This window comes from Heptranchias perlo, chromosome 21, assembly GCF_035084215.1.
Source record: "Heptranchias perlo isolate sHepPer1 chromosome 21, sHepPer1.hap1, whole genome shotgun sequence".
Classification (NCBI taxonomy): domain Eukaryota; kingdom Metazoa; phylum Chordata; class Chondrichthyes; order Hexanchiformes; family Hexanchidae; genus Heptranchias; species Heptranchias perlo.
Genome location: NC_090345.1, coordinates 26,125,911 through 26,151,984, shown reverse-complemented (window position 1 = coordinate 26,151,984; position 26,074 = coordinate 26,125,911). Strand labels below are relative to the sequence as shown.

Here is a 26,074-nt window from a genome sequence, read left to right as displayed (position 1 = left end):
ATGAAAATAACGCAACATATTTGGTTAGTCCCTTTTGGAAGTTTACTTTCTGGATATGTGGAAGGCGTCCACAGTTCAGTGCCCGCTCAGATTACGCGCAAGTACAATTAAATGTGATGTGATTCACATTCAAAGCAAGCAGAGAGTAATAATTCGCATTTCTTTCAGTGCCGTGGCCAGCCGGTCCTGTGACAGATGTGTTTGTGCAGCCGGTTACTGAGAGACCAATTAAACCTTTCACACTCTGCAGTTTCCAACAAGCATTTCCCGGCCCGTATTGTCATGAGATTAAGTGGCCACATGACCGTATTATTCCGTACAATACTCTCTCGTTTAGTCCGGACTATTCAGAGTCAATCAATAGGCCGACACGTGGGCTGGGATGGGGGGAGAAAAATCCAGCGGCTTTGAACTAAAAAGATGATCGCAGGAGTCAATTTGTTTTACTCCAAAAGCTATAAACATCTTCAATAAATATTAATGTTATTTACAGGTGAGCGCTGCGAAAATAGACGATGGAAAGCGGCTGTGAATTGTAGCAGGAATTGCTGGTTTGGATCTTTACCTAGTTACAGGAGCAGGTACTAACAGTACAAATATTGTATCTGATAGTTCCGCACGGTCTACTTGGCTCTCTTTATGCACACTGTCGCTGCCATGGCTGCTCTTCAATTACACACAGCAAACCAGGAGAGCGCATCGCTCAGTGACAGACAAACTTTCCCGGAAGAGTTTGGATCCGACAGTGGGGATGAAGTTTTACTCTGCGATGCAGACCTGGAGCTCAATCCCTTTGATGGACTGCCTTATTCTTCTCGCTATTACAAACTCCTACAAGAAAGGAAACAGCTACCGGTGTGGGAAGCTAAGGACGCCTTCATGGCGAGTTTAAAAAGCAATCACTTTATCATCCTATCTGGAAACGCCAGGATCGGGAAGAGCAGTCAGGTAAGAAACGCCAAGCTAACGGGAACGTGCGGCGAAAATAAACGCTCATTTAATACTCTGGTAATTTTTTTTGTGACTTTTAATGATTATCCTACTGCGTGGTGCCCAATTATGTTTTGAAAAAGGCGCTAATATTATCAAAGGTTTGTCTAACCCCGAGGTGGTAATGAGGCACGGTTGCCCTCTCCAGTAGAAGAAAAGCTGTAAATCTTCAAACAAGCCTTTATTTTTTTACTAACGTTGTGCATAACTCTAATACAGAGCTGTAGTTTCTGCTGACCTGACCCTAATGATAAGGCTGGCATTGAAAGAGCAACTCTGGCAGAAGAAAACACAATGCGTGTTTTGTGTTTGTTTATACTGTGCCAACATCCAGATAATGTGAACAAGTGTTTATAATACGTTAATCAGTAATGATAAAATAAGACCTTTTTTTCTGGGAATCATTTCAGTTTTTAACTATATCCAGTAATACTTTCCATTTATTGAAACATAGTAGCTAAAGCACATTTGAAGATATTTTTTATTTGGATCTTGCACATTTTCTACAATATGGCATAGCTACTAACTTGGGGCCTGGCAGTTTTTTTTGAAAAATGGGAGCAATGTTTTTTTTTAAAATTCTAATTAACAGGAATGCAAAGTTTAGAAATGTGTGATTTTTATTTTTGTTAGCAGTAACACAGATAACAGCCAGAAAATAATCATGATGCTTCTGTTGTAATGGTCTTTTAATGTCTCTGAAGTAGCAAATAAGCCACTTACCCAGTATAGAAGTCCACGTTTGTTAATCCAGCTGATTTTTGTGGGAAAATGGTGCAAGCTTTATTGAAAAGTCAGATTTATCAGTGTATATGCTGGAAACCTCCATTGAGAAATACAAGCAAGAGCTTTGAAGGGGGAGGATGGCCTCTGGAGGCCATACTGCAGTGGAGGTGGCATTGTTATTCAAACTATGAACTTGGTCTCAACTACTAGAAGACCTGATTGGAGAAGACCTGAAAGAAGTTGTATGACTTATTAGAGGATAAATGTAAGTTATTATTATAAGGTAGTAACACATTATGGATATGGATATGAAGAAATGTAGTAGTTAAAGATGTAGACAGAAATATGTTGGCAAGGATGTAGTAAGTAATGGTTTAGATTGGACAGAGTTATACAAATTAAATTATACATGTCATGATGTGAAAGAGTATTCTGTGGGAAAGAAGCACTCTGGTCAAATCATTGTGTCTCAATTCCCACTGCTCTTGTGTGTAAAACTTAAAATTGTGCATAATAGGAGGGTGCAGTATAGAACAGGAGTTCGACCCCTAGTTATGAAATGGCTCATTCCATATTAGAAACCTAAATTGATTTTATTTGGAAAGAGTCTTGAAGTGTGAGATTGGGGGGGGGGGGAATGTGCAGAATTACTGATATGTACCATATTAATTCTGTGAATTGCATGCTAAGCTGCATCAACATTGATCAGAGTGTTGTTACGATCTGCAGTGCACTACCTGAAAGGATGGTGGAAGCAGATTCAATAGTAACTTTCAAAAGGGAATTGGATATATATTTGAAAAGGAGAAATTTGCAGGACTATGGGAAAAGAGCAGGGGAGTGGGACAAATTAGATAGCTCTTTCAAAGAGCCAGCACAGACATGATGGACCGATTGGCTTCCTTCTGTGCTATATGATTCTAACATGTCCATACACACCTATTGTACGTAATTGCTTAATCGTGCTTGTAATAACATTACACTACCCAAATGGATGTGTGCTTATGTATTTACAATGCACTATTTGCTCTCCACAGAACAAAGTGCATCTGAGTAGTACCAGACCATCTACCTCCATTTGAAGCAGGTAGCAGTGGTGGTGACTCAAGAAGGACCAGCTTTTCTAAGTGAAGTTCAGCATGTCCCACTTGAGTTGTATAGGAATATCAATCTTGGCCTACTTTCAAATGGAAGCTGGTACAAGAGCAGCACAGTCACTTGTACACAGTGGAAGGTGGGTACTGTGAGGGAGTTGAACATCTAAATATGCAGTTCCATCCCTCACAAGTGATAGTGTGTACACTGCAATTTACCAATAGCCACTGACATCTGTAGTGGAGTCCTCCGCTACACAGGTTATAGGCAAAGTCAGAGCATCTCTTGTGAACGCTATAAAGGTTTTAGGATGAAAACTCCCAAGAAAAAATACATTAAATATGTGCACTACAAGCACTGTAAAGCAATTTTTAAATAAATCTTTACTGAACGCTTGCTGTTTGTCATTCTTTGTGCATTATAAGAATGCTTTCAGTTGTCCAAAATCACAAAGACAATAGCTGACTCCTGCGATGTCTCTTGTGGATACTGGAAGGTCTCTGTGGCATCTCTGGAGAGAGATTGAAGGATTTCTTGTCTAAATTCTAAGAAGGGATGAGTGAAATAAATGACATGATTTAGTACAGGAAGTGCTAGAAATTGGAGTATGTAATAGTGGGGATGGATGGAGTGCCTTTCATAAAATTACTTTTGAACATTTTACTGAATTGAAATTTTATTTGAAGGGGGAAAGTGCTGATGTTGGCTTTTTGGAAACTTTTGTTGGAAACAGAAAGTTAGAAATTAAGCTCACAAACATATGCCCATATTCTTAATTACTCTGTAAAAATTTCATAGCTACTAAGCACCCTACTTTTTTAAACAGGTTAAAGTCCTTTGTATTGTTACCAGTAGAACATTATCATCCAATCTGCCTAAAACAAATTTGTGTATATATTCAAAACAAAACAAGCATTCTATCTGCTTTGTTTCATGTTCTTATTTTTGCTAATCTACTATTATCACCGTTTTGAATATGGGTGGGGTCTGCAGGCTACAGCTGTGCATTCTTGCCTGACTGTTCGGTTTCCCAGGCAGATTTGATGGGTTCATTTGCATCTGTTGCTACAGGTAGGAGGTGGAACTGGCTGGGTAAAGGAGCAGTTCACAAATTCACAAACTTCAGAGTGTGTGTGTATATATATATTTTTTTTTTTAATTATCCTTTTATTGTACTAATCACAGCTCCAATAACTAGCATCTAGTTTCAGAAACATTTATATTGATGTATTAATAATACACATTCCTCATTAGTTGGTATTGTATAGATATACAAGTTTTTAGTAACCTTGAGGTAGATTTCATCCCTGCAAGAACAACTAGTTCCAAAGCCGATGTTTTCTACTTACTGACAGCAGCCATTAACTTCCGAGCTTTTATTACCAGATCATATCTTTGCTGGTCTATGTTGTGTGAAATTGGATAAGTTCTATGTTTTTCCACCAAAGTATATAGTGTTCACTTTAAAAGCATAAAACATTTAACCTCTTTACCACCATTGTTTTTTAAAAAAGCTCTTTAAATCTCTGGAGGCCTCCTAGGTTGAATTTAAGCCAGCAGTAATGGCTACTCAAGTTTTAAACTTCTTGAGAGCACCCATTACCCCTAGGAACACTTTGAAGCTTGTTTTTCATGATAAAAATGTAATGGCAATGAGGAATCAGTGTGAGGAACTAGATATGGGAGGTGGCGTGCTCTTGTTTGGAGCCTGGAGTTTCCCTTTTAAGTAATATATTTTCGGTACACATTTCAAACTCCTAGCATTTTAACAATTTTTAAGAAGACTTCCCTTTTTTAAGATGTGGAAATGCCGGTGATGGACTGGGGTTGACAATTGTAAACAATTTTACAACACCAAGTTATAGTCCAGCAATTTTATTTTAAATTCACAAGCTTTCGGAGGCTTCCTCCTTCCTCAGGTAAATGTTTTTTTAAGGAGGATATATAAAGTGAATTTAGATTAATCTGTGAAAAATGAACTACCTCAGATACTAAAAGCATATTTCCTCCTTCTATACCTGTGTAATAAATTTCAGCCATCTACTAACAATGAACATGTATTGCTGACCTGTCAAATCATACAATGCCATATACTGTCAGATTCTACTTTGCATAATATTGATCACTCAGCTATGGCCTGCTGTCTCTACCATACTTAAATATGTCTGAGGCACACTGGTGAGAATATATATATTTTTGAAGTTCATTTTAAATTTGAGATGCATATCAATAGCTACCTTTTTTTGGAGGGGGGGAGGGTTGAAGGGAAGAGAAGGGCAGTAACCCAAACACATAATTAAAAAAGAGAAAATAGGTCAACAGCCCATTAGATAAAGCTTAATAGCAATATTGCAACAATAACAAACAGTAAATTGCCTAAGACAACCGACAATAATGCCAAAAGATCATATAAAGTAAGACGAGGTATTGTGGTGATAGTCTTAAGATGAGAAGAACCATAAGAGACTTACTTAGGCAGGATTAGTTAGGACCAGAACAGCAAGTCAACTGAGGGACACTGAGGCTGTTTGTAGTACACATAGCATCCCAGCTAAGATCTACTAACTCCATAGATCAGAGAAATCTAGGACACACCTGGTTTCTGTGATTTGCTACTGTACTATGCATTTAGCCACTGACCTATTAGGAGAGCTATCAGAGCTGTTAGAATTACTGTCTTAACTAATGGCCATCCATTTTTTCCATATGTAATATCCAGTTGTATGCACACATAACATTTATATATGTAATTACATATGGACACATAAATGCGTCCATGCAGATGTCGTCCAAGGGTTTATTAATTAATGCCATGTTTCTTCTGAAACTATTTAACTTTGTTCTACAAGTGTCCCGTCTTACCTGACTAACCATACTATAGTGAAGCATCATGCTAGATAGCAGTGATGCCCTGATTGTTTCCTTTGTTATGTTTTGTAGATCCCCCAGTGGTGTGCGGAACATTGTCTTTCTTCCAAGTATCAGCATGGGGTTGTAGTGTGCACACAGACGCATAAGCAGACGGCTGTCGGCCTTGCTCTCCGCGTGGCAGATGAGATGGATGTCAACATAGGGCATGAAGTGGGCTACATAATTCCATTTGAAAACTGCTGCATCAGTGAATCTATCCTGAGGTCTGTGTGCTTGCATCTACTTCTGGTGACCCTTGTAGAACCGTCACTCAAATGCAAATAGGAAACAATAAGTAGGAGGCCTGCAGCTGCAAGTCCCTCTTCAAGCAATTGATGCCATATGCTGCTCCTTATCATTTACATTACACTTTACAAGGATTGACAATGGAATGGAATGATAGTGACAGGACAAAGAGAAAAGACGAGAATGAATAAGATGAGCTGGAGGGGAGCAAGATAAAAGGAAATTTGAGTGAAACAAAATTTGAACAAAGAAATGGAGACAATTTAACATCAAAATAGTAAATTAAGTGTTTCATAATTACTTAAACTGATTAAAAGTCATTGTATACACATTTTCACACATTAACTACAATTAACTAAAACCATAGGTGAAATATTTGCAAATAACCGCAATTGATACATAAGTGCAAATAACTTTTACAAGCTCTGATGTAGACACTATGGAGGGATCGCTGATCAACCCCCATGTTGCACACATGCACAAACTAGATCATGTTTATAACTTTAGAAGCAAATGAACAGTTGGGGGAGGGTCACCATTTAAATGCAACAATGCCAACACTACCCATGCAGTGTCTATGGTTTGTACTTTCACAATTCACCCCGTGATTACTGTCCATTTTCCATATATATATATTTATGATATCTAAACTGAATATCCTAATGCAGAAATTCAAGAAAATTTGTAACATTCATCTTCCTTCCCCCACCCAATTTTATTTTTTTCTTCCTCTCTTTTACATTCGAACACACTGTATTATTCCTTATCTGACAAGGCAGGAAAGGTTACTCGATCACAGGTTTCTGCTTTTAACCTGCTACTTGGGATGAACTAGAGGAGCCTTGTAGAGCAGGGGTAGCTCATTCCCATTTTCTCTACATCTTTAAGTATAAGTCTAGTCTCCAATCTACAGGGCTCAAATATATTTTGGGCCAAATGCAAAGTAGAGCTGTCTATGCTCTGCACTCCCATTGAACATTTTCAATTCTCACACCAGTGATCTTTAAATTGTGGTCCATTACTCGCTAGGTACTTGATTCAGCATGTCAAACTTCATTTCGCAAATGACCAAAAGTCATCAGAGAGAATAGATTTTCAACCCATCAGTCTAACTGGTTGGACTGGCTGGAGCCTAACTCAGGTCCCCAAAGTGAAAGGGAACAGTGTCATCCACTGTTGGGCAGAACATTCCCTAATTTACGGTTTTCTTTACGCTTAAAACTCATTATAATTTTACTTTTAAAAATTCTACTGCAGTCCTCACAGACTTAAAAGGTATGCATGTGGGGGGAGGGAAGGGGCTTTGAGGTAGGGAAAAATAAATTAAGTAAAAATCTGAGTAACTTTTAACCCTTCCCTTTCTTTTTTGAGCAAGCTCAGATCGAGAGAACTAAATAACAATATCTTAATGTTATAGGTACAGCACAGATGATATGCTACTACAGGAGATGATGTCAGACCCTCTACTGGAACACTATGGAGTTATCATCATAGATGAAACTCACAAAAGAACTGTTTCTACAGATGTGCTACTGGGCCTTCTGAAAGACATTGTGAGACAGAGGCCAGAACTAAAAGTTGTAATAATAACCTCCCCTCATATGTCCAATAAGCTGCACACCTATTATGGCGATGTTCCTCTAATACGAGTGGAGAGTGAAGAGCCCATTGGATGTCCAATCGAGGTTGTTTACAGTTGCATGCCTCAAGAAAACTATTTCCTACCTGCACTAAGGCTGTTGTTTGAGATACATCATTCAAGGGAGAAGGGAGATGTTGCAATTTTTCTATCCTGTAAAAAGGTAAGCTCATTGCTTGCATCATTTACAATATGTTCCTCCTAATAATACAGTATAGAAAAGTTGATGAATGCACAACTCGCATGGCAGTAAGAAGAACAAAAGAACTCTTGGGCCATATCATTGGCTGTGAATAACTGAGACAAACTACATTTTCCAATGCTTGTCTTTTTGTTTAAAACAATAATGTCATGTGTATGTATTTTCAATAGAAACAATCTCTTCAGATACAAGGTTGTATTTGATACACTTTTCTTTATAAATGACCTGAAATATTTAGATGGATCTGTAATGAAGCTGTGTATTTATCTGATAGTCAATGTACTTTTTTTTACATCCTTTATGAAAATTTAAAATCAATAATGTGCATTATTTTGGTATGTTTTAAAGGTAGACTAATGAAATGCATTCTGGATTTTAGTAGTTTCCTTCTGAAAGATTTAAGTATTTGATAGATTACCGGGTACGGTAGCATAGTGGTTATGTTACTGGACTAGTGATCCAGAGTTATAAGTTCAAATCCCACCATAGTAGCTGGGGAATTTTAATTCAATTAATTAAATAAAATCTGGAATTTAAAAAACTAGTATCAGTAATGGTGGCCATAAAATGTGTCGTAAAAACCCATCTGGTTCACTAATGTCCTTTAGAGAAGGAAACCTGTTGTCCTTACCCAGTCTGGCCTATATGTGACTCCAGACCCACAGCCATGTGGTTGATTCTGAAATGGCCTGGCAAGCCACTCAGTTGTACAATCTTGCTACAAAAAGTCATGATAAGAATAAAACTGGATGGACCACCCAGCATTGGACCACTAGGTACCAAATATGACAAAGGCAAACCAAGCCCAGTCGATCCTGCAAAGTCCTCCTCACTAACATCTGGGAACTTGTGCCAAAATTGGGAGAGCTGTCCCACAGACTAGTCAAGCAACAGCCTGATATAGCCATACTCACAGAATCATACATTTCTGCCAACGTCCCGGACTCTTTCATCACCATCCCTGGGTATGTCCTGTCCCACTGGCAAGACACCAGAGGTGCTGGAGAGTGATATACAGTCAGGAGGGAGTGGTCCTGGGAGTCCTCAACATTGACTCCGGACCCCATGAAATCTCATGGCATCAGGTCAAACATGGGCAATGAAACCTCCTGCTGATGAATCAGTCCGCCTCCATGTTGAGCACCACTTCGAAGAAGCACTGAGGGTAGCAAGGGCACAGAATGTACTCTGGGTGGGGGACTTCAATGTCCATCACCAAGAGTGGCTCAGTAGCACCGCTACTGACTGAGTCCTGAAGGACATAGCTGCCAGACAGGGCCTGTGGCAGGTGGTGAGCGAACCAACACGAAGGAAAAACCTACTTTTTAAAAAAATCATTCATGGGGTGTGGATGTCGCTGGCAAGGCCAGCATTTATTGCCCATCCCTAATTGCCCTTGAGAAGGTGGTGGTGAGCCGCCGCCTTTAACCGCTGCAGTCCGTGTGGTGAAGGTTCACCCACAGTGCTGTTAGGTAGGGAGTCCCAGGATTTTGACCCAGCGACGATGAAGGAACGGCGATATATTTCCAAGTCAGGATGGTTTGTGACTTGGAGGGGAACATGCAGGTGGTGTTGTTCCCATGTGCCTGCGTCCTTACCATGACCTTGTCCTCACCAATCTACCTGTCGCAGATGCATCTGTCCATGACAGTATTGGCAGGAGTGACCACTGCACAGTCCTTGTGGAGACAAAGTGCCGTCTTCACACTGAAGATGCCATCCAACGTGTTGTGTGGCACTACCACCATGCTAAATGGGATAGATTCAGAGCAGATCTACCAGCTCAAAACCGGGCATCCATGTGGCGCTGTGGGCCATCAGCAGCAGCAGAATTATATTCCAGCACAATCTGTAACCTCATGGTCCTGCAAATTCCTCGCTCTACCATTACCAACAAGCCAGGGGATCAACCCTGGTTCAATGAGAAGTGTAGAAGAGCATGCCAGGAGCAGCACCAGGCGTACCTAAAAATGAGGTGCCACCCTGGTGAAGCTATAACACAGGACTACATACATGCTAAACAGCAGAAGTAACATGCTATAGACAGAGCTAAGCGATTCCACAACCAGCGGATCAGATCAAAGCTCTGCAGTCCTGCCACATCCAGTCGTGTATGGTGGTGGACAATTAAACAACTAACGGGAGGAGGAGGCTCTGTAAACATCCCCATCCTCAATGATGGCAGAGTCCAGCACGTGAGTGCAAAAGACAAGGCTGAAGCGTTGGGCAACCATTTTCAGCCAGAAGTGCCGAGTGGATGATCCAGCACAGCCTCCTCCCAATATCCCCACCATCACAGAAGCCAGTCTTCAGACAATTGATTCACTCCATGTGATACCATGTGAGTGCACTGGATACAGCAAAGGCTATGGGCCCCAACATCATCCCGGCTGTAGTGCTGAGGACTTGTGCTCCAGAACTAGCCGCACCAGTACAGCTACAACACTGGCATTTACCCGGCAATGTGGAAAATTGCCCAGGTATGTCCAGTCCACAAAAAGCAGGACAATTCCAATCCGGCCAATTGCCGCCCCATCAGTCTACTCTCAATCATTAGCAAAGTGATGGAAGGTGTCATGGACAGTGCTATCAAGCGGCACTTACTCACCAATACCCTGCTCACCGATGCTCAGTTTGGGTTCTGCCAGGACCACTTGGCTCCAGACCTCATTACAGCCTTGGTCCAAACATGGACAAAAAAGATGAATTCCAGAGGTGAGGTGAGAGTGATTGCCCTTCACATCAAGGCAGCATTTGACTGAGTGTGGCACCAAGGAGCCCTAGTAAAAATAAGGCAATGGGAATCAGGGAGAAAACTCTCCAGTGGCTGATGTCATACCTAGCACAAAGGAAGATGGTAGTGGTTGTTGGAGATCAATCATCTCAGCCTCAGGACATTGCTGCAGGAGTTCCTCAGGGCAGTGTTTTAGGCCCAACCATCTTCAGCTGCTTCATCGATGACCTTGCCTCCATCATAAGGTCAAAAATGGGGATGTTCGCTGATGATTGCACAGTGTTCAGTTCCATTTGCAACCCCTCAGATAATGAAGCAGTCCGAGCCCGCATGCAGCAAGACCTGGACAACACCAAGGCTTGGGCTGGTAAGTGGCAAGTAACATTTGTGCCAGACAAGTGCCAGGCAATGACCATCTCCAACAAGAGAGAGTCTAACCACCTCCCTTTGACATTCAATGGCATCCGAATCCCCCACCATCAACATCCTGGGGGTCACCATTGACCAGAAACTTAACTCGATCAGCCACATAAATACAGTGGCTACAAGAGCATGTCAGAGGCTGGGTATTCTGTGGCGAGTGACTCACTTCCTGACTCCCCAAAGCCTTTCCACCATCGACAAGACACAAGTCAGGAGTGTGATGGAATACTCTCCACTTGCCTGGATGAGTGCAGCTCCAACAACACTCAAGAAGATCGACACCATCCAGGACAAGGCAGCCCGCTTGATTGGCACCCTATCTACCACTCTAAACATTCACTCCCTTCACCACAGGCGCTCCGTGGCTGCAGTGTGTATCATCTACAAGATGCACTGCAGCAACTCGCCAAGGCTTCTTCGACAGCACCTCCCAAACCCGCGACCTCTACCACCTAGAAGGACAAGGGCAGCAGGCACATGGGAACAACACCACCAGCACATTCTCCTCCAAGTCACACACCATCCCGACTTGGAAATATATCGCCGTTCCTTTATCGTCGCTGGGTCAAAATCCTGGAACTCCCTTCCTAACAGCACTGTGGGAGAACCTTCACCACACGGACTGCAGCGGTTCAAGAAGGCGACTCACCACCACCTTCTCAAGGGCAGTTAGGGATGGGCAATAAATGCTGGCCTTGCCAGCGACGCCCACATCCCATGAACGAATAAAAAACAACTAGGCCAGGTTCTTAAATTGTTAATGATTTGTTCCAGCTTTGAATTGGCGTTCATCGTCTTGGGATCTACAATAAGTGTAAACTTAATACAATATACAGGATACATGGATATTGTATGTGCCCACTGTGTGGCAGCACAACACAGCATCCTGGGCCAGAAGGAACCCCATCACATTACAGCATCCACGATCCATTTTAGGGCAGTGAAAGGAAAGACATACAGTTCTATAGCATCATATGTAGGTAAATGCTGCAACCATTTTGTGCACATCAAGATTCCATAAGTGGCAACGAATGGAATTCTTGTCCCAGCACCGTTACCTCTGGAGTCCCCCACGGACCTGTCCTTGGCTCTTCCTTATCTATATGCTGCCCCATGGCAACATCATGCAAAGAAATGGTGTCAGGTTTCACATGTATGCTTCAACACCCAGGTCTACTGCTCTGCCGTCTTTCTTGACCTCTCCACTGCCTCTGTGTCATTAGTCTGCTTGTCCGACATCCAGATCTGGATCAGTCGCCTCTGCCTCAGATTAAATCAAACTGTTTGCAGTCTCGGTGTCCTATTTCACTCCAAGCTGAGCTTCTGACCCCATGTCATGTCTATCAAAAAGTCCACCTACTTCCACCTCCATAACATTGCCTTCACCCCTGCCACAGCCCATCTGCTACTAAAAACCTCATGAATGGCCTCACATCCAGGCTCAACTATTCCATTGCCCTCCTGGCCAGCATACCACCCTCCATAAACTTCAGTTCATCCAGATCTGTGCTGCCCACATCCTGACCCACACCAAGTCCAGCTTACCATCACCCTTGTGTTGACTTACATTGACTCCTGATCCTCCAATGCCTCAATTTTAAAACTCTCATCCTCGTATTTAAATCCCCTCATGGTCTCACCCCTCCCTGTCTCTATAACCTCCTCCAACCCTACAACCCCCAAAGAATGCTTCATTCTTCCAACTCTGGCCTCTTGTGCATCTCCCACTTTCTTCGCCCTATCATTGGCGGCCGTGCCTTCAGCCATCTAGGCCCTCCGCTCTAGAATTCCACCCCTACACCTCTCCACCTCCCTCGCTTCTTTATGACCCTCCTTAAACCTCCCCCTTTGACCAAGCTTTTTGACACCCATCTTAATTTCTCTTTCTTCGGCTTGGCATCAATTTTTGTCTCATTGTACTCTGTGAAGTGCCTTGGGATATTTTTCTACTTTAAAGGCACTATATAAATACAAATTATCGTTGAGTGAGTGACTTTTGTTTTGTGGTTGAGGGAGTAATGTTGGCCAGGTAATCAAGAAAACTCCCCACTCTTCTTTACTCCCTACTCCTCTTTGAAAGTGTACAAAATAATTTTGTTCATCTGCTTCACTCAATTTGTTAAATAACCTAATGCTGGCGTTGCATAATATAACGACATGCCACAGTTGAAATCTGTTTGTATTTTATTTTGCCACCCCCAAAAAAAATCTAAATGAAGAATAACAATTTAAACTGAGACATAACTGAAACAGAAAGCAACTATTGTTCCAGCATGTTATATCACACTATAGTTATTTTTTAAGTGAAAAAAACTTTAATTTACATAGTGCCTTTCAGGATGCCCCAAATGCTTTGTAGCCATTGAATTACTGTTTTTTGGACAAACAACAACTAATTTTGCACACCGCAAAATCCCACAAACAGGAAGTAAATTACTAATTTTGGTGGCGTTGGTTAAGGGATGAATTTGACCAGAACGCTGGGAGTTCAAATTAAACCATGAGATCTTTTACATATACCTCAACAGATAGACTGCCTCAGCTTAATATCTTGTCAGAAAGACAGCACTTCAGACAATGCAGCACCTCCACTCTTAAGTGTTAATTTTGCTCAAGTCCTGGAGGGGGGCTTGAACCCACAATCTTCGACTTGGAGGCAAGAATGATACCAGCTGAGCCAAGCTGACACTCTAGTTGAAAGCTTATTGTGGGAGGTTAGGCTAGATTCTCATTTCTAAAATCTATCCAAAACTAATCTGTGAAAACTTTATTTCAGTGAGCAATTGGTAAATCTGTGGAACAGGCTCCTTCGGGAGTTGGTGGAAGCAGAGAATATTGATTCTTTTAAATGCAAATTACATAGATTTCTTTCAGAAAATAATATTTTGGTATACAGTATATGAGTAATTTGAGACATGACATATGGTAAGTTAGCATGCTTGGGAGGAACAGGTGACTCTGGACTTCTGATTCACAAAGCTTTCCACCACTGGCCGTTTTCCTCACCTCATGTCTGGGTCTGTTGCAGACCAATTGATAGAGATTGATTGCAGTAATTAGTCAACAACTCCATTATTGTTGTATCATGCAACTACCAGGATGGTAGGAGGCAAACTAGATGGACCTTGGTCTTTTTTCATCTAGCAATTCCTATGTATCCTGAATAGGTCAAATATAAGGCTTAATAATTTATTCACTGGCCAGATTCAAAACTTTATCTTACAATCTGTTCTGTGGTTTATTAAGCAGCATAAATGTATCCACTTGTTTGAACAGAAGCTTCTCCGCTTTTTGAAAAGAAAATGAAACCACAAACTCTGACTGTCTAGTCATAATTACATTTTTGGATTTACTGGAGCTGACAGTTTGAGGGACATAAATAACAAAATTCCTCCCTTTTTTCAGCTCCCTCTTGCTGTTGAGCTCAGGAGCTCCTCCCAGATTGTCCTGCCCCAGTGATGTCATCAGTACTTGCTCTTAAAGCAAAAATATTCAAAAAATTCTTATTCTAAGAAGTTTCAAATTTATAATATAGACAGAATACTTTTGAGGTTTGCTGTTTAATTTTATATCTTCTGTTACAGTTGCCAGGTTTTGTTTCTTCTGTCATTATGATGGGGCACATTCGCAGAAGTGCCACTGATGCTCTAGTATTTCTTCCAGGTGACCATTCTTCATTTGTGAACCTTGACGGTGTTGTTAGATTTTCTGATCATGGAGCATCATAATCATGCTCAATCGATACATGTATGTACTTTCAGCAAGGGTTACTGCAAGGTAAATGAAACAGTAGCTTTTTTTTGTCTTCCAGTAAATCCACCAATGTCATTGCAACTGGACAGTTACAAAAAAATGTACAGACGTAAAACTGACGAGCCCGAAAAGTTAGTCAATCTTGTACTACAGGCCATGGATCAACCCTGTAATTTTTGTGGTCTGTATGATTGACAGTCTAATCATAGGGATGCAATAGTAATTTATGTAAATGCTTTTTGCTGTGAGTTATCAGAATTTACATGACATATTTATATACCTGCAGGAAATTGATGAGGCCGACAGTATAATCAGACGAGAAGCTTCCAAAGTGCACCCAATGCTGGGAGAACTAGTGCCAATTCCCTTTTACCCAGAACAGAGTAGGTCCATTGACCGACCAAGTGACATGTTGGAGAACTCCAAACGGTACAAAAGGAGAGTGGTGCTGACCACTAGTGTGGGAGAGTCCTTACTTTGCATAGAGAATGTGAAGTTTGTTATCGATGTGGGCATGGAGAGAAGGAATGTGAGTACACCACTTCTGTTGCTGACTTTGTATAATAAGTGCATATTAAAAGTATGGTCACTTTATTCTAAAGTACAGAATGCACTATTGCACACAGTGGCAGTGGTTTGCAAACTTACTCAGGCCAGGTCTTTGCAAGAAATTCTCATATTCTCTTGCACCAAAGTACAAAAGAGAACCTAGGAGGTCAGCATAAAGTAGAACCAAAGGAAGAGCATACACAGAATAATGTTCTCCCGGCTTCCTTTCCCCAACCCCTTCGTCACAGCTGAATGTTTGCTCCCATCTTTTCCGCAGCCACACAACTTTATCTTTTTAAGCAGAAACAGCCTGGTTTCCTTACTTTAAATTTTTTTTTTATCGAGTTCTCAAGTGCATTCACATTGTATACTTCATGAAACTATTAGACATTTTGATTGCACAATGCTTCCAGGCAAAATGCATTGATGTATCAAGTTTCTTAGCAAGACTGTTTGTGCTGGGAGCAATGCAAGTCAGGAAATTGATTGTTCACTGTCTGTGGAGTCCGTTGGAAAAGAAGACGACTGTGCTTGCTGACGTGTTGATTTGGGGTTGTTGTCCTTCACTGTTGGTGGGTGAGCTGCTGTGCTTAGCAAGAAAGGAGGCGGCTGTACTAATGGGCCTCGAGCTGCTTGGCATTTCTCGTTCTGATTTGAGATATATACTTTAGCCATGTTTGTTTTGGGGGGGGTGGGGGGAGGACTGCATTCTAAAAAAAAAATAGCATTTTTTTCCTTTTCAGTATACTTTTTTTTGAGGATTCATAAAAATTGTATGGTTTAAATTGTTTAAAATTGTAGAGGGGGCAAGGGGCAGATGGAGAAGCAAGATAACGACAGGAGCTCAATCCAGGGCCAAATGGATCAAATGCAGGGCCCTGCTGATTGATCAAAAATTCAAAATCAAAATTTTAAAAAGCTCCATGTGCAGACTTAGATTGAGATGGGAAACAAATATTGTAGCATTCTGGTGAGACTAACATCCAAACACGAGAGGAGCACGGTCAAATCTCAAACAGCTTCTCATAAAAGTCTTTTGTTTGATTTACATATATCCCAATGTTTGAAAATCTCGACTGTTCCAGATGTATCAACTCTTCTTACAGCTCATTGATACAGGTTCAAGCCCCACAATTTGAAAACAACTGCACTATTGTGAGGAAAAGTTTTTTTTTTAAAAGGTGGTGGGATGCTGTTTTCATGCAGTGAGAGCAATGAACTGTAGCATTTCACACTTCTACTGCAGTAGTGTGCAAGGTGCTGATGGTGGAAGATTCCACAGGAAATGTCAGACCATGTTAATCAGTTAGAAGCTGGTTTACTTGTCTGCAAGCAGGCAAACAATCTGTCTAAAATTTGTTGGTGGCTTTTGGAGATGACTTGGAAATTGAGATTTTCATGTGAATGGTCTTACCATGACCAACTGGTGACTACCCTTCTTAAGATGGAGATAGGAAAATGCATAGGGTCATTTTGGGGTCAGGTTGGCTTCAACAGACCATCCTTGCTGATTGGAAAATTCAGATGCCTCCCCCTCCCCACTTCTAATTTAGTACTGTGATATCTGAGAAGGCAGGTCTGCAGTATTCTGTGGTAATGTTGATGTTTTGACCAGCCACCCTAACTCGTTACTGGGACCTGCAATTCTTTCCAATTGGCTCCAGATAACTTTGCAAGCTAGTGCCTTGCAAACAAGTAGTAGAAAGAAGTGCCATTGGCTGATAAAGTGGATGGCTATGGCTGGTTAAGCTCCAGAAGTGCCCCTCCCTAGTCATAAAGCCTTGGTGTTTGCCAACCTGAGCCTCAACTCCCTGGACTTGGCATGTGGCATATGTTCCATGGGGAAGAGCATATACACTGCACATTGGGAGACCTTCTACCCGTGTGACTTTCTCAGTAGCTTTGTTTAGAGGTTGTTAAGTATGCTGCAGTTTCTTTACATGTCGGTACCCAGTTGGCCAAAATTCTGCCACACTATAATCTGTCTTTCAGACAGTCTTCATTTTTGCCTCTAGGTTGTAACTTTCTTCTGTCTAATCCTAGGTTTACAATCCAAGAATACGAGCAGATTCTTTAGTGATGCGACCAATCAGCAAAATCCAGGCTGAGATGCGCACGCAGCTCATGGGCACGGCTAGATCAGGTAATGTCTCTGGTATTATTTGTTTAAAATGAGAGCGGTTACATGCATCCACCAATGCTTTATATATAAAAGAGACCTCGCTGAACTACAAACGGTACCTATAACTCAGTAGATGATGCCCTTCCTATGGTGCACTTGAATAAGAGAGTGTTTTACTCTGCAGCTGTTTGGATATGACATGGATGAGTGGCTGATGCCGACACTGGGTGCCTGAAATGGGAAACTTCCATTCAACGGCTAACCTTCCTTGCCTTGGTGAACATAAAAAAAATCATTTGGGGGGAGGGGAAAATCGCTGCTAATGCCAGCAAGATTGGCAAAGCTGTTGAGATGTGGATATGAGAAAAGGTGAAAGAAAATCTCTTACTGCACAGGGGCAGAATAACTGTGTTTAACAATATGTTAATTTCTTGACACCGAGGATAAGAGACACTTTAAGGTCTGACACATTTTCTTTATTGGACAGTGCAAATACTATTTTTGCCTAAAGTTCTGTAGTAACTGCTAATGTATCCTGTCATTTTGTACAACTATACATTGCAAAATGCATAACTAAACTATTCTGAACTAATTGGTTTCTTCAGGCAAATGTTTCCGATTATATACCGAGGAGTTTCTAAAGAAAGAGATGACTGAGCTTTCATCAGCTTGCGTGGTGGAATCCAATCTTACTCGCATGGTTTTATTCCTGAAAAGGATGGATATAGCAGACATGGGCCAATGTGACTTCATTGATAGGCCAGGTAATACTGTAGTTACAGTTATGCAAAAAATGAGCGAAATGATCTATTTCTGAAGTGAATAGTTGATGTTAAATTGTCTAAAATATCAAAACTTGTCTTCAGTTCTCTAATTCTAATGAGGTGTTCACTGTTACACAATCTTTCCAAAAACACTTGACCAACCTTACTGCAGCTGACAAAATATCTAAGTAATTTACCATTCATAATTCCTAGTAAATTTATTAATTACACAACTTTGAGAATACAAATGTATTGCTAATAATTTGCACCTAGTTCTTCACATTTATAGCCTTCACAATAGGAGATAATCTAACCCTAAAAAAATTATAAATAAAATGCTTATTAATAAATATCAAAAGTATATTTGAGCTGCAGGTAGATTATTCAATTAACCTGAAGGAAAAGGGGATTATCTGGAGACATCTACTATGTACTGAACCAGTAGTCTAATGAAACCACACAAAATACACTGGCATATTTGCATTGCATTTTAATTCTGATGGCTGAATTTTAGCTTTCTCTGCATTTTTAATTAATTCTATTTCCACAGTGCAGCCTTGTTTATATTGCAGAAATCCTCTGACTCTTTCCACATTGCCAGAACATGATGCAATGTTTAAAATCAGAAATTTTGAATATTTGCAAGTTTTGAAGTAAAATTATATATGGCACATTTCTAAGTGTGCAAAAGCAATGTTGTTTGATTTAGACAGACTGATTATGAGCCTATTAAAAACTTTGTCTGCTATTCTGAAAATTTATAGACTCACTTTCATTAAATTTGATCAGCTGCACCCTGATTGACACAACAGTACTAAAGCCATTGTTATGAGTGTACTGGCTTGTTCTGTCTGGGATAGCTGAGCACGTACTGTACCCTCTAGCTATGACATATGCCAACTCTTTCAAATTGTTAAATACAGCAGAAATGAGAAGTGTCTGCATAGGTTCACAAATTGTATACAATGAGTTAGACTTCAGTTGCTAAATATGAACAAGATGCCAAAAAATGTAAGTAAATTAGTATTTCCCTACACAACTGCATAAAAGACCTAATTTACCCAATAATTACAAAGATAGTTTGACAGAAACAGGTTACTGGAATAATCCTGATCACTTGTAGAAAGTGATCAGGTGCATTTTATTGATTTATTTTTTTTAAATGAGATTCTTTCATTGCTTGGTTTTGTTAGCCATTTTTTTCCCCAATTAGATTCAAGGATGCTGCACTTTAGTTAAATGTCATGGGTTCCAGGATTGGATCTGGTGCAAACTGAAATGTTATGGCTGATATCTCAGTCGATTAGTATTCATGAACACCTTGAGCCTACTCATTGCCAATACAATGTTAAGATGAATATGAGTGGTTGATTCCTGGCAGCTTCATTTAATTCCCAGTAACTGATATCTGTTCACATTTTGCAACAACCCAGCAAAAGTAATTTACTACCCACCAGCTCTCAGGTTAAAATAAGGCTTTGTTTGAGATGCTAATCATGCATCATAGAACTGTAGAAATAGATGGATGATGGGCATATAGATTGTAGAATGATGTATGAACACAGTGTCTAGGATTTAAAATGGCCTTGAATTTGACAGCTATTACATAATGATCTACAAAATTGCCTTTTCTAACAGCTCCTGAAGCCCTGATGCAGGCATTAGAAGACCTTGATTACCTTGCAGCCCTGGATGATGATGGAAATCTGTCAGAAATTGGAATCATTATGTCAGAATTTCCACTGGATCCCCAAATGGCAAAAGCTCTCGTTGCATCCTGTGAATTTGACTGTGTACATGAAATGTTAACAATAGCTGCCATGGTAACAGGTACTTTAAGCAACCCATTACTCTTTTTCAGTTTTATCCATATAGATTTACGTTGCAGACAAAAATGTTGAACAGTAATACCAAATCAAAATATTTTAGTCTTTGCATTGAATAAGTATGGTCTTTTTAAAAACATATTGGATTACATTACCTTTTTATTTTTGGAAGATTATAGACATGACTATCAAGTATTTTTTTATACTACAGTAAGCTATTGTAACACCTTGTCATATAGATTCATATTCTGCTTTGAAATGGTCACGAAATTACAGGAATTGCTATTTTATTGTAATATCTACTTTCATTTGATGTATATATTTGCCAATTCAAACATTTGCTATTAGATGTACAAAACATTTTGCAACATATGGAAGAATGTATCCAATTTCAAATTTTGAAAAAATATTTAAATACATCCTTGGAAGATTTAAACAAAGCTTTAATGTACTTAAACAGAATCATTAACACAACAGAATGACAAATTGCACCAAAAAGCAACTGATGTAAATGTTTCCTGTATTTTCTCTTCTGTAAAGCTCCCTTTTGTTTCTTGGACCCACCTCCTGGTTCAGAGGAAGTTGCACGCACTTGTCGGAGGAAATTCCTGCATCCAGAGGGTGATCACTTTACCCTCATAAATGTTTACAGTACATTCAAGCAGAGCAAGCTGATCTCATCAAGCCACTGTAAGCAAACTTTAAAAATATCCGAGGGAGGAAGAGGGTTGGGAGGAATCTTTTAGCTAATTCTTCGAAATAATTCTCTTTAGCATCATGAACTTTTCTTTTTAAACTCCAGTTTAAAATAAATAGTATGCTTATTTTACATTGAAGAAGTAAATTCTTTATTTTGAGATGGTTGACTTGGTTCCCTAGCCACCTTCTGTTATAATTAGCATTCTTTAAAAATCAACATCCTGCTGTTCTAATGGATTTGGTTTCACTCCTGTGCAGTCTGTGAAGATGAGAAATGGTGCCATGACAATTTTTTGAATTGCTCTGCTCTGAGGACAGCAGATGCCATCCGAGCTGACCTACTGGACATTTTGCAACGCATTGAGCTACCAATTTCAAAACCTGCCTTCGGCACACATAAGAATTCATTGAATGTGAAAAGAGCTTTATTATCTGGCTACTTTATGCAGGTAAAGACTTTTGGTAACTTGTTTATCACCATCATTCTATAATTGCATTACTGACCTCTTCTGAGATGGGATTTTATGTTTAAAAGTACTGGGAGAGTTGTGAGATTCCTGTAGCATAGTGACAAGTAGTAATGTGATGTACAGCTCCACTCTATAGTTAAGAACTACAGTAATACTTTGCATTTCCCTCTAGACTTTTGCGTGAACCTTTCTGCATCCTTTGTATTGTCACTGCACATTTGGTTTAGGTCCACTTGCTGTATGCTGAGATACAGCTAGTCAATTGTTTTTCTTCCCTTTTAGAAGCCTGACCAATAAATGACCAAATTCCTCACACATATCAAATGAGCTTGAATATTGCTCAGTTTTGAGATGCAAATTGGCAAAATTTGTGAGTTGAAGAAAGAATCTTTGCCTAATGACAGAAACTGTTTGTAGACTGGAATTGCATTAGTCTATTTGTATATCACATTTGGCGATGGCTGTAGGGATTTTTAATCCAGTTCAGAATTACAGAAACTCTCATCAGATCAATGTAACCCTCCTATTTCTAGACTGCTCGAGATGTTGATGGATTAGGGAACTACGTCATGCTAACGCACAAACATGTAGCACAGCTGCACCCTTTTTCGAGCTACTGTTCCTCAAGATTAAAGCCAGAATGGGTTTTGTTCCATGAATTTACAATATCTGAGAACAACTGCATCAGGATCATCTCAGAAGTGTCACCTGAAATGTAAGTGTAACTTAACTAAATCCCTGCCGAGTCCAAACACTGAGTTCTTTTAAAAACCTTATTTATATACATGCATCATAATTGGGTGCTTCACACCTGTATTGCCTTCAAATCGTAATTTTGCTATTTAATGATATAAATTCACCTGCAATATCAAGGGGTGGAAAGGATATAAACCCTGAGAGCAAAGCTGGAGTGGCTTATCAATGTCCCCTCAACCTCTAGATGCATTACTGCCTCAGAACAAACATAAGGATTTCTTGGTTTTCTGCTGACGGGATGTCATTTGAACAATAATGGACTGGAAACTCCCATAACTGAATCTTGATTTCACAATCTGTGATATCTGCATTTAACCGTTACTCCTCATTCATAGCAAAATCTGCCTACTACTCCAAAAGCTGGAGAGCAGAAATACCGCCATCTCCTCTTCTGACATCCTGTCAGATAATTAGAACTGCTAGGAACAAAGTTTTTACCGTCCAAATAAAGACCATCTTACCTTTAACCATTCCTAGCCCCACTGCCTTGATTTCTAGTCCTCCATCCCTTATGCTATATCATCTCCTCCTTGACCTTAGTACCGTGGTCATGCCCATGACACCCGTACCTCCTGACTATTAAACTTCCTGTCCTCAGCTCAAAGCTCATCATCGATCTGTTTCTAGCCTCCAGCACTAGCCCTACCTGTTTCAAAATCACTACTTAACCTCCCCCCAAAAAAATCCACCCTCAGCCTCTCCGGTCTTTCCAACTACAACTCTTCAACCTTCCCATTCTTTCCAGTCTCAATGCATCGCTGCTTCATAACTGTACTCAGCTTTGTCAAGGTAACTTCTATCCTGCTAATAGCACTGAAACTACTGTCACAAACCTTCTGTGCAAATGTGACCTCTACTCAACATCTCACCTCATTCTCTCCACTGCCTTTGAATTGGTTAATCACTCCACCTCTATGATGTGCACATTCTTTCTCTCCACCATATCTGTTGCAGCGATGATATTACATTGCCTTCAACGCCTTCTGCTCCTGTGGTCGTAGTTACCTGCAATGTCTTTTGTAGTCTGCTCCACTGTTTGGCAACATCACCCTAAAAGCATGGGGCCAGCTTCTACATAGATGTCAATGACACTGATTTACTCCTCCAGTTCTCCATTGATCCAAAGGCCATTGAGACACTAATTGCCTGTCCAACTTAATGTTGACAAAGGAAAGGAATCCTCTTCAGCTCCTGTGAGTACTCTGCCTTTGATTCTATTGATGTCCTTGGGCTAAGTCAGATGCAGCGCCTTGAACTGCTCGACCTCAAATGGAGCTTCCTTCTCTTACCCCCACTCCCTCACATCCATTCAGTTACTAAAAGCCTTTTTTTCATCCGTCTGACATTTCATAACTCCAACACTATCTCTTCCCCAATGCTGCCGAAATCCTATTTTCTAGCTATCACCTCAAGACATCTGTAAAACTTTGCCAGCCTCCTCAAATTACAACTCATTCAGAATACCACAGCTAGCACCTACACCCACAAAAATCCTATGTTCCCCATTACCACTGTCCTTTCACAGCTTTACTGGCTTTCCAATACATTGACTTCAAGATCTTTGTCCTTACTTTCAAATCCCTTTATAGCATTGCCCTGCCCTATCTTAGTGATTTCTCCAGCCCTATGTCCCTGAACACAGCCTTCACTCCTCTGGACACTGAATACTCATTTCCTTGCTCCCTCTGTTCCACCATTCAAGTTCCCTCCCGAGATCCCTCAACTTTCCAAAAACCTTGTTCTTTGGTCCCCTGCCCTAACTCTTCTGCTTTTCTCTCCTTGAGCAGCACTGTTGACATCTTGGTATACGAGGGGCATTCTGGAAATAAAGTGAACAGTACGGGAGAACTGCCTTAGCATGTTCATAGCATTTATGACTGTTTATAACTTTGCTTTTCTCTCTTCTTAAGTTTATTTCTCCCCACTCACTGTTCTCTGTTGCTACTGCTAAAAAATTTAGCTTTACAGCACACATTCTACTTTGGTTAAAGTAGATGCACATTGCTTTTATTGTTAAATAATACTGCTTATGTCATGGAATGCACAACAAAAAAAAACAATTCATTTTGGGTGCAAATGAAAATGTTGTGATATGCCTGCCAACTGCATTTTAAATAAAATGGGAGATTCAAGAAAAGTATGTATGAAACAACCAGTAGGTACATAAGTCTGAGCCTGAAATTTCATTAAACTGTGTGTTAAGAAGACAAACTGTCCTCTTGCCTGTATTGATTTTCAGAAAATATTTTTTTACTGAGTTCAAATGTATTCCTAATCTAAAAAAAAATCTGTATTAATTCAAAAGATTTTTTTTTAAATTGCCTACTATTCAAGCAGGTCAAAAAATACCTACTTTTACACTGAAAGTCACTGATTGAAACAACAGAGAAAGCTAATACTGGAATTCCTGCTTCTGCTGTATACTTTTGCCAATCTGTGTAAGATCACTGCAGTGGGCTACTCTTACTAGGGTAAAAGTCTTATCAAAGACCCTAACAAATGACAAGAATATCATTACTTCAGTATTGGAATGTATTAATTTTGAGTGTCCAAAGGCAAAATTAGGGCACTTCATTTTTTTTTAAAAAGCCAGAACTTTGGAGCTGGAGGTTAAAGCGGCTATTATTGTAACTACCGCTTTAAAAAATAAGTCCATCTTTTAGCATATAGGTGATGGATGAAGCTTTTTAGGTACCATTTCCCTCATGAATCAACTGCATGCTTCCTAGCAGCTAATGGAATAACAGAGATCACACACTCGAGTGTAAAGACTTGATTAGGGTACGAAAAGCCTCTTAATAGAACATATTTACAAGCACTCATTCAAACCACCATATTGCTTGAGTTTAGTCTGCTGGTGAATAGTTTAGTTTCAAGCCATAAGATATTCTATTTGTAGTATTAATGCAGTTTTTCACTCCTTTGTGAAAAAATTAAGAAAAACACTACAACCCTACTGTGCAATGTACCCAGATTTCAAAGTATACATTAAAATCTATGATCCACATTAAATTGTAAACATTTCTAAAATTCTGCATTTTTCATCAACGAATAGCCCCTACACTATTATTCCCCTCCCATCTCTGCACAACAATCTTTCCTCACTTGACCAGATGGGCTCCTAGACCTCTAATGTTTTTCTAAAACTAGATGACTTTTTTCTCATCCCTTCATGAAGGGATCAGGCACATTATTCCTCAGCTTAGTATCGGTCCATAGTAACAAAATTACATTTTACTGTTCTGAAGAGTACCACCGTCTACTATTTACTACTATTAATCAACCACTCCACTAATGGGAGCATGATGGTACGGATGCGATGTTTCCAGCCTTCTCTCTCTTGCACAATGAGCCATGCAGTGTGGAAGTCTAGGCTGAGTTATTTTTTTAGGTCCTGCATGACTGTCTAGGTCCAAGTGATTCTTGGTCAGTCTCCAGGTCTACGCCAATAGAGGGAACCGTGATTGGGATGCCTGAAGGGCTCTCATCTGACCAGGGGATATGCCTGAATAGTGTCAGTCATCAGCGGCTGATGGTTTCAGAGACAGCGAGCGGGTGCTGTGTGCCTTCTGATCTCTGACTAACAATTTAGGCCCAGAAATTAAACATTTTGGTGCAGCAAGGCTGCCCTCTAACCACATAGCTACAGCAAGGTGAGTTTGTGAAATGTCAGTTTCTTAATCCGGCACTTGCAAATTCTTTTCTGCAGGTTTATCCAGCTGGCTCCCCAGTATTACTTCAGTAACCTACCACCCAGTGAGAGCAAGGAACTACTACAGGAAATTATTGATCACTTCTCAAAACTGCCAACAGACAGAGAGGAGCAGCACGTAACAAGCAAAGAGAACGAGAAACCAGAAGAAAACCTTAGCCACCAAAATGAAGACAGATGTGCCATTCAATGATGGACTAACTTTCATGATTTCTGTATTAGGCAAAATGATGCAAAGAACAATAAGGGCCAAAAGCTTACCATGTTTACATGTTGTGGTGTAAAGTCACACAAAACCTCTCCAGAGATTTGTATGGCTTTAATCCTGTTTAGAGCTGACTCCATAGTTTCTCTACGCTGGTTAAATTTTAGCCCAAGTGTATTACTTTGTCTAAAAGTTTTAATATTCCTTTGACTAAATAAAATCTAGATCAAAACATCACAAGAAATGAATGTTA

At 40.2% G+C, this 26,074-nt stretch overlaps 1 protein-coding gene across 1 annotated transcript; it reads left to right on the top strand.

Annotated features, from left to right (window-relative positions):
- The first annotated feature begins 657 nt into the window (after positions 1-657).
- On the top strand, positions 658-26,056 carry LOC137340080 (putative pre-mRNA-splicing factor ATP-dependent RNA helicase DHX32). The gene is made up of 11 exons (XM_068002356.1): positions 658-948; positions 5,752-5,945; positions 7,385-7,769; positions 15,005-15,247; positions 17,311-17,410; positions 17,995-18,153; positions 19,792-19,983; positions 20,520-20,669; positions 20,937-21,127; positions 21,682-21,863; positions 25,614-26,056. The coding sequence occupies exons 1-11, from the start codon at positions 658-660 to the stop codon at positions 25,807-25,809; spliced, it is 2,283 nt and encodes a 760-aa protein (XP_067858457.1). The 3' UTR covers positions 25,810-26,056.
- The last annotated feature ends 18 nt before the right edge of the window (positions 26,057-26,074 follow it).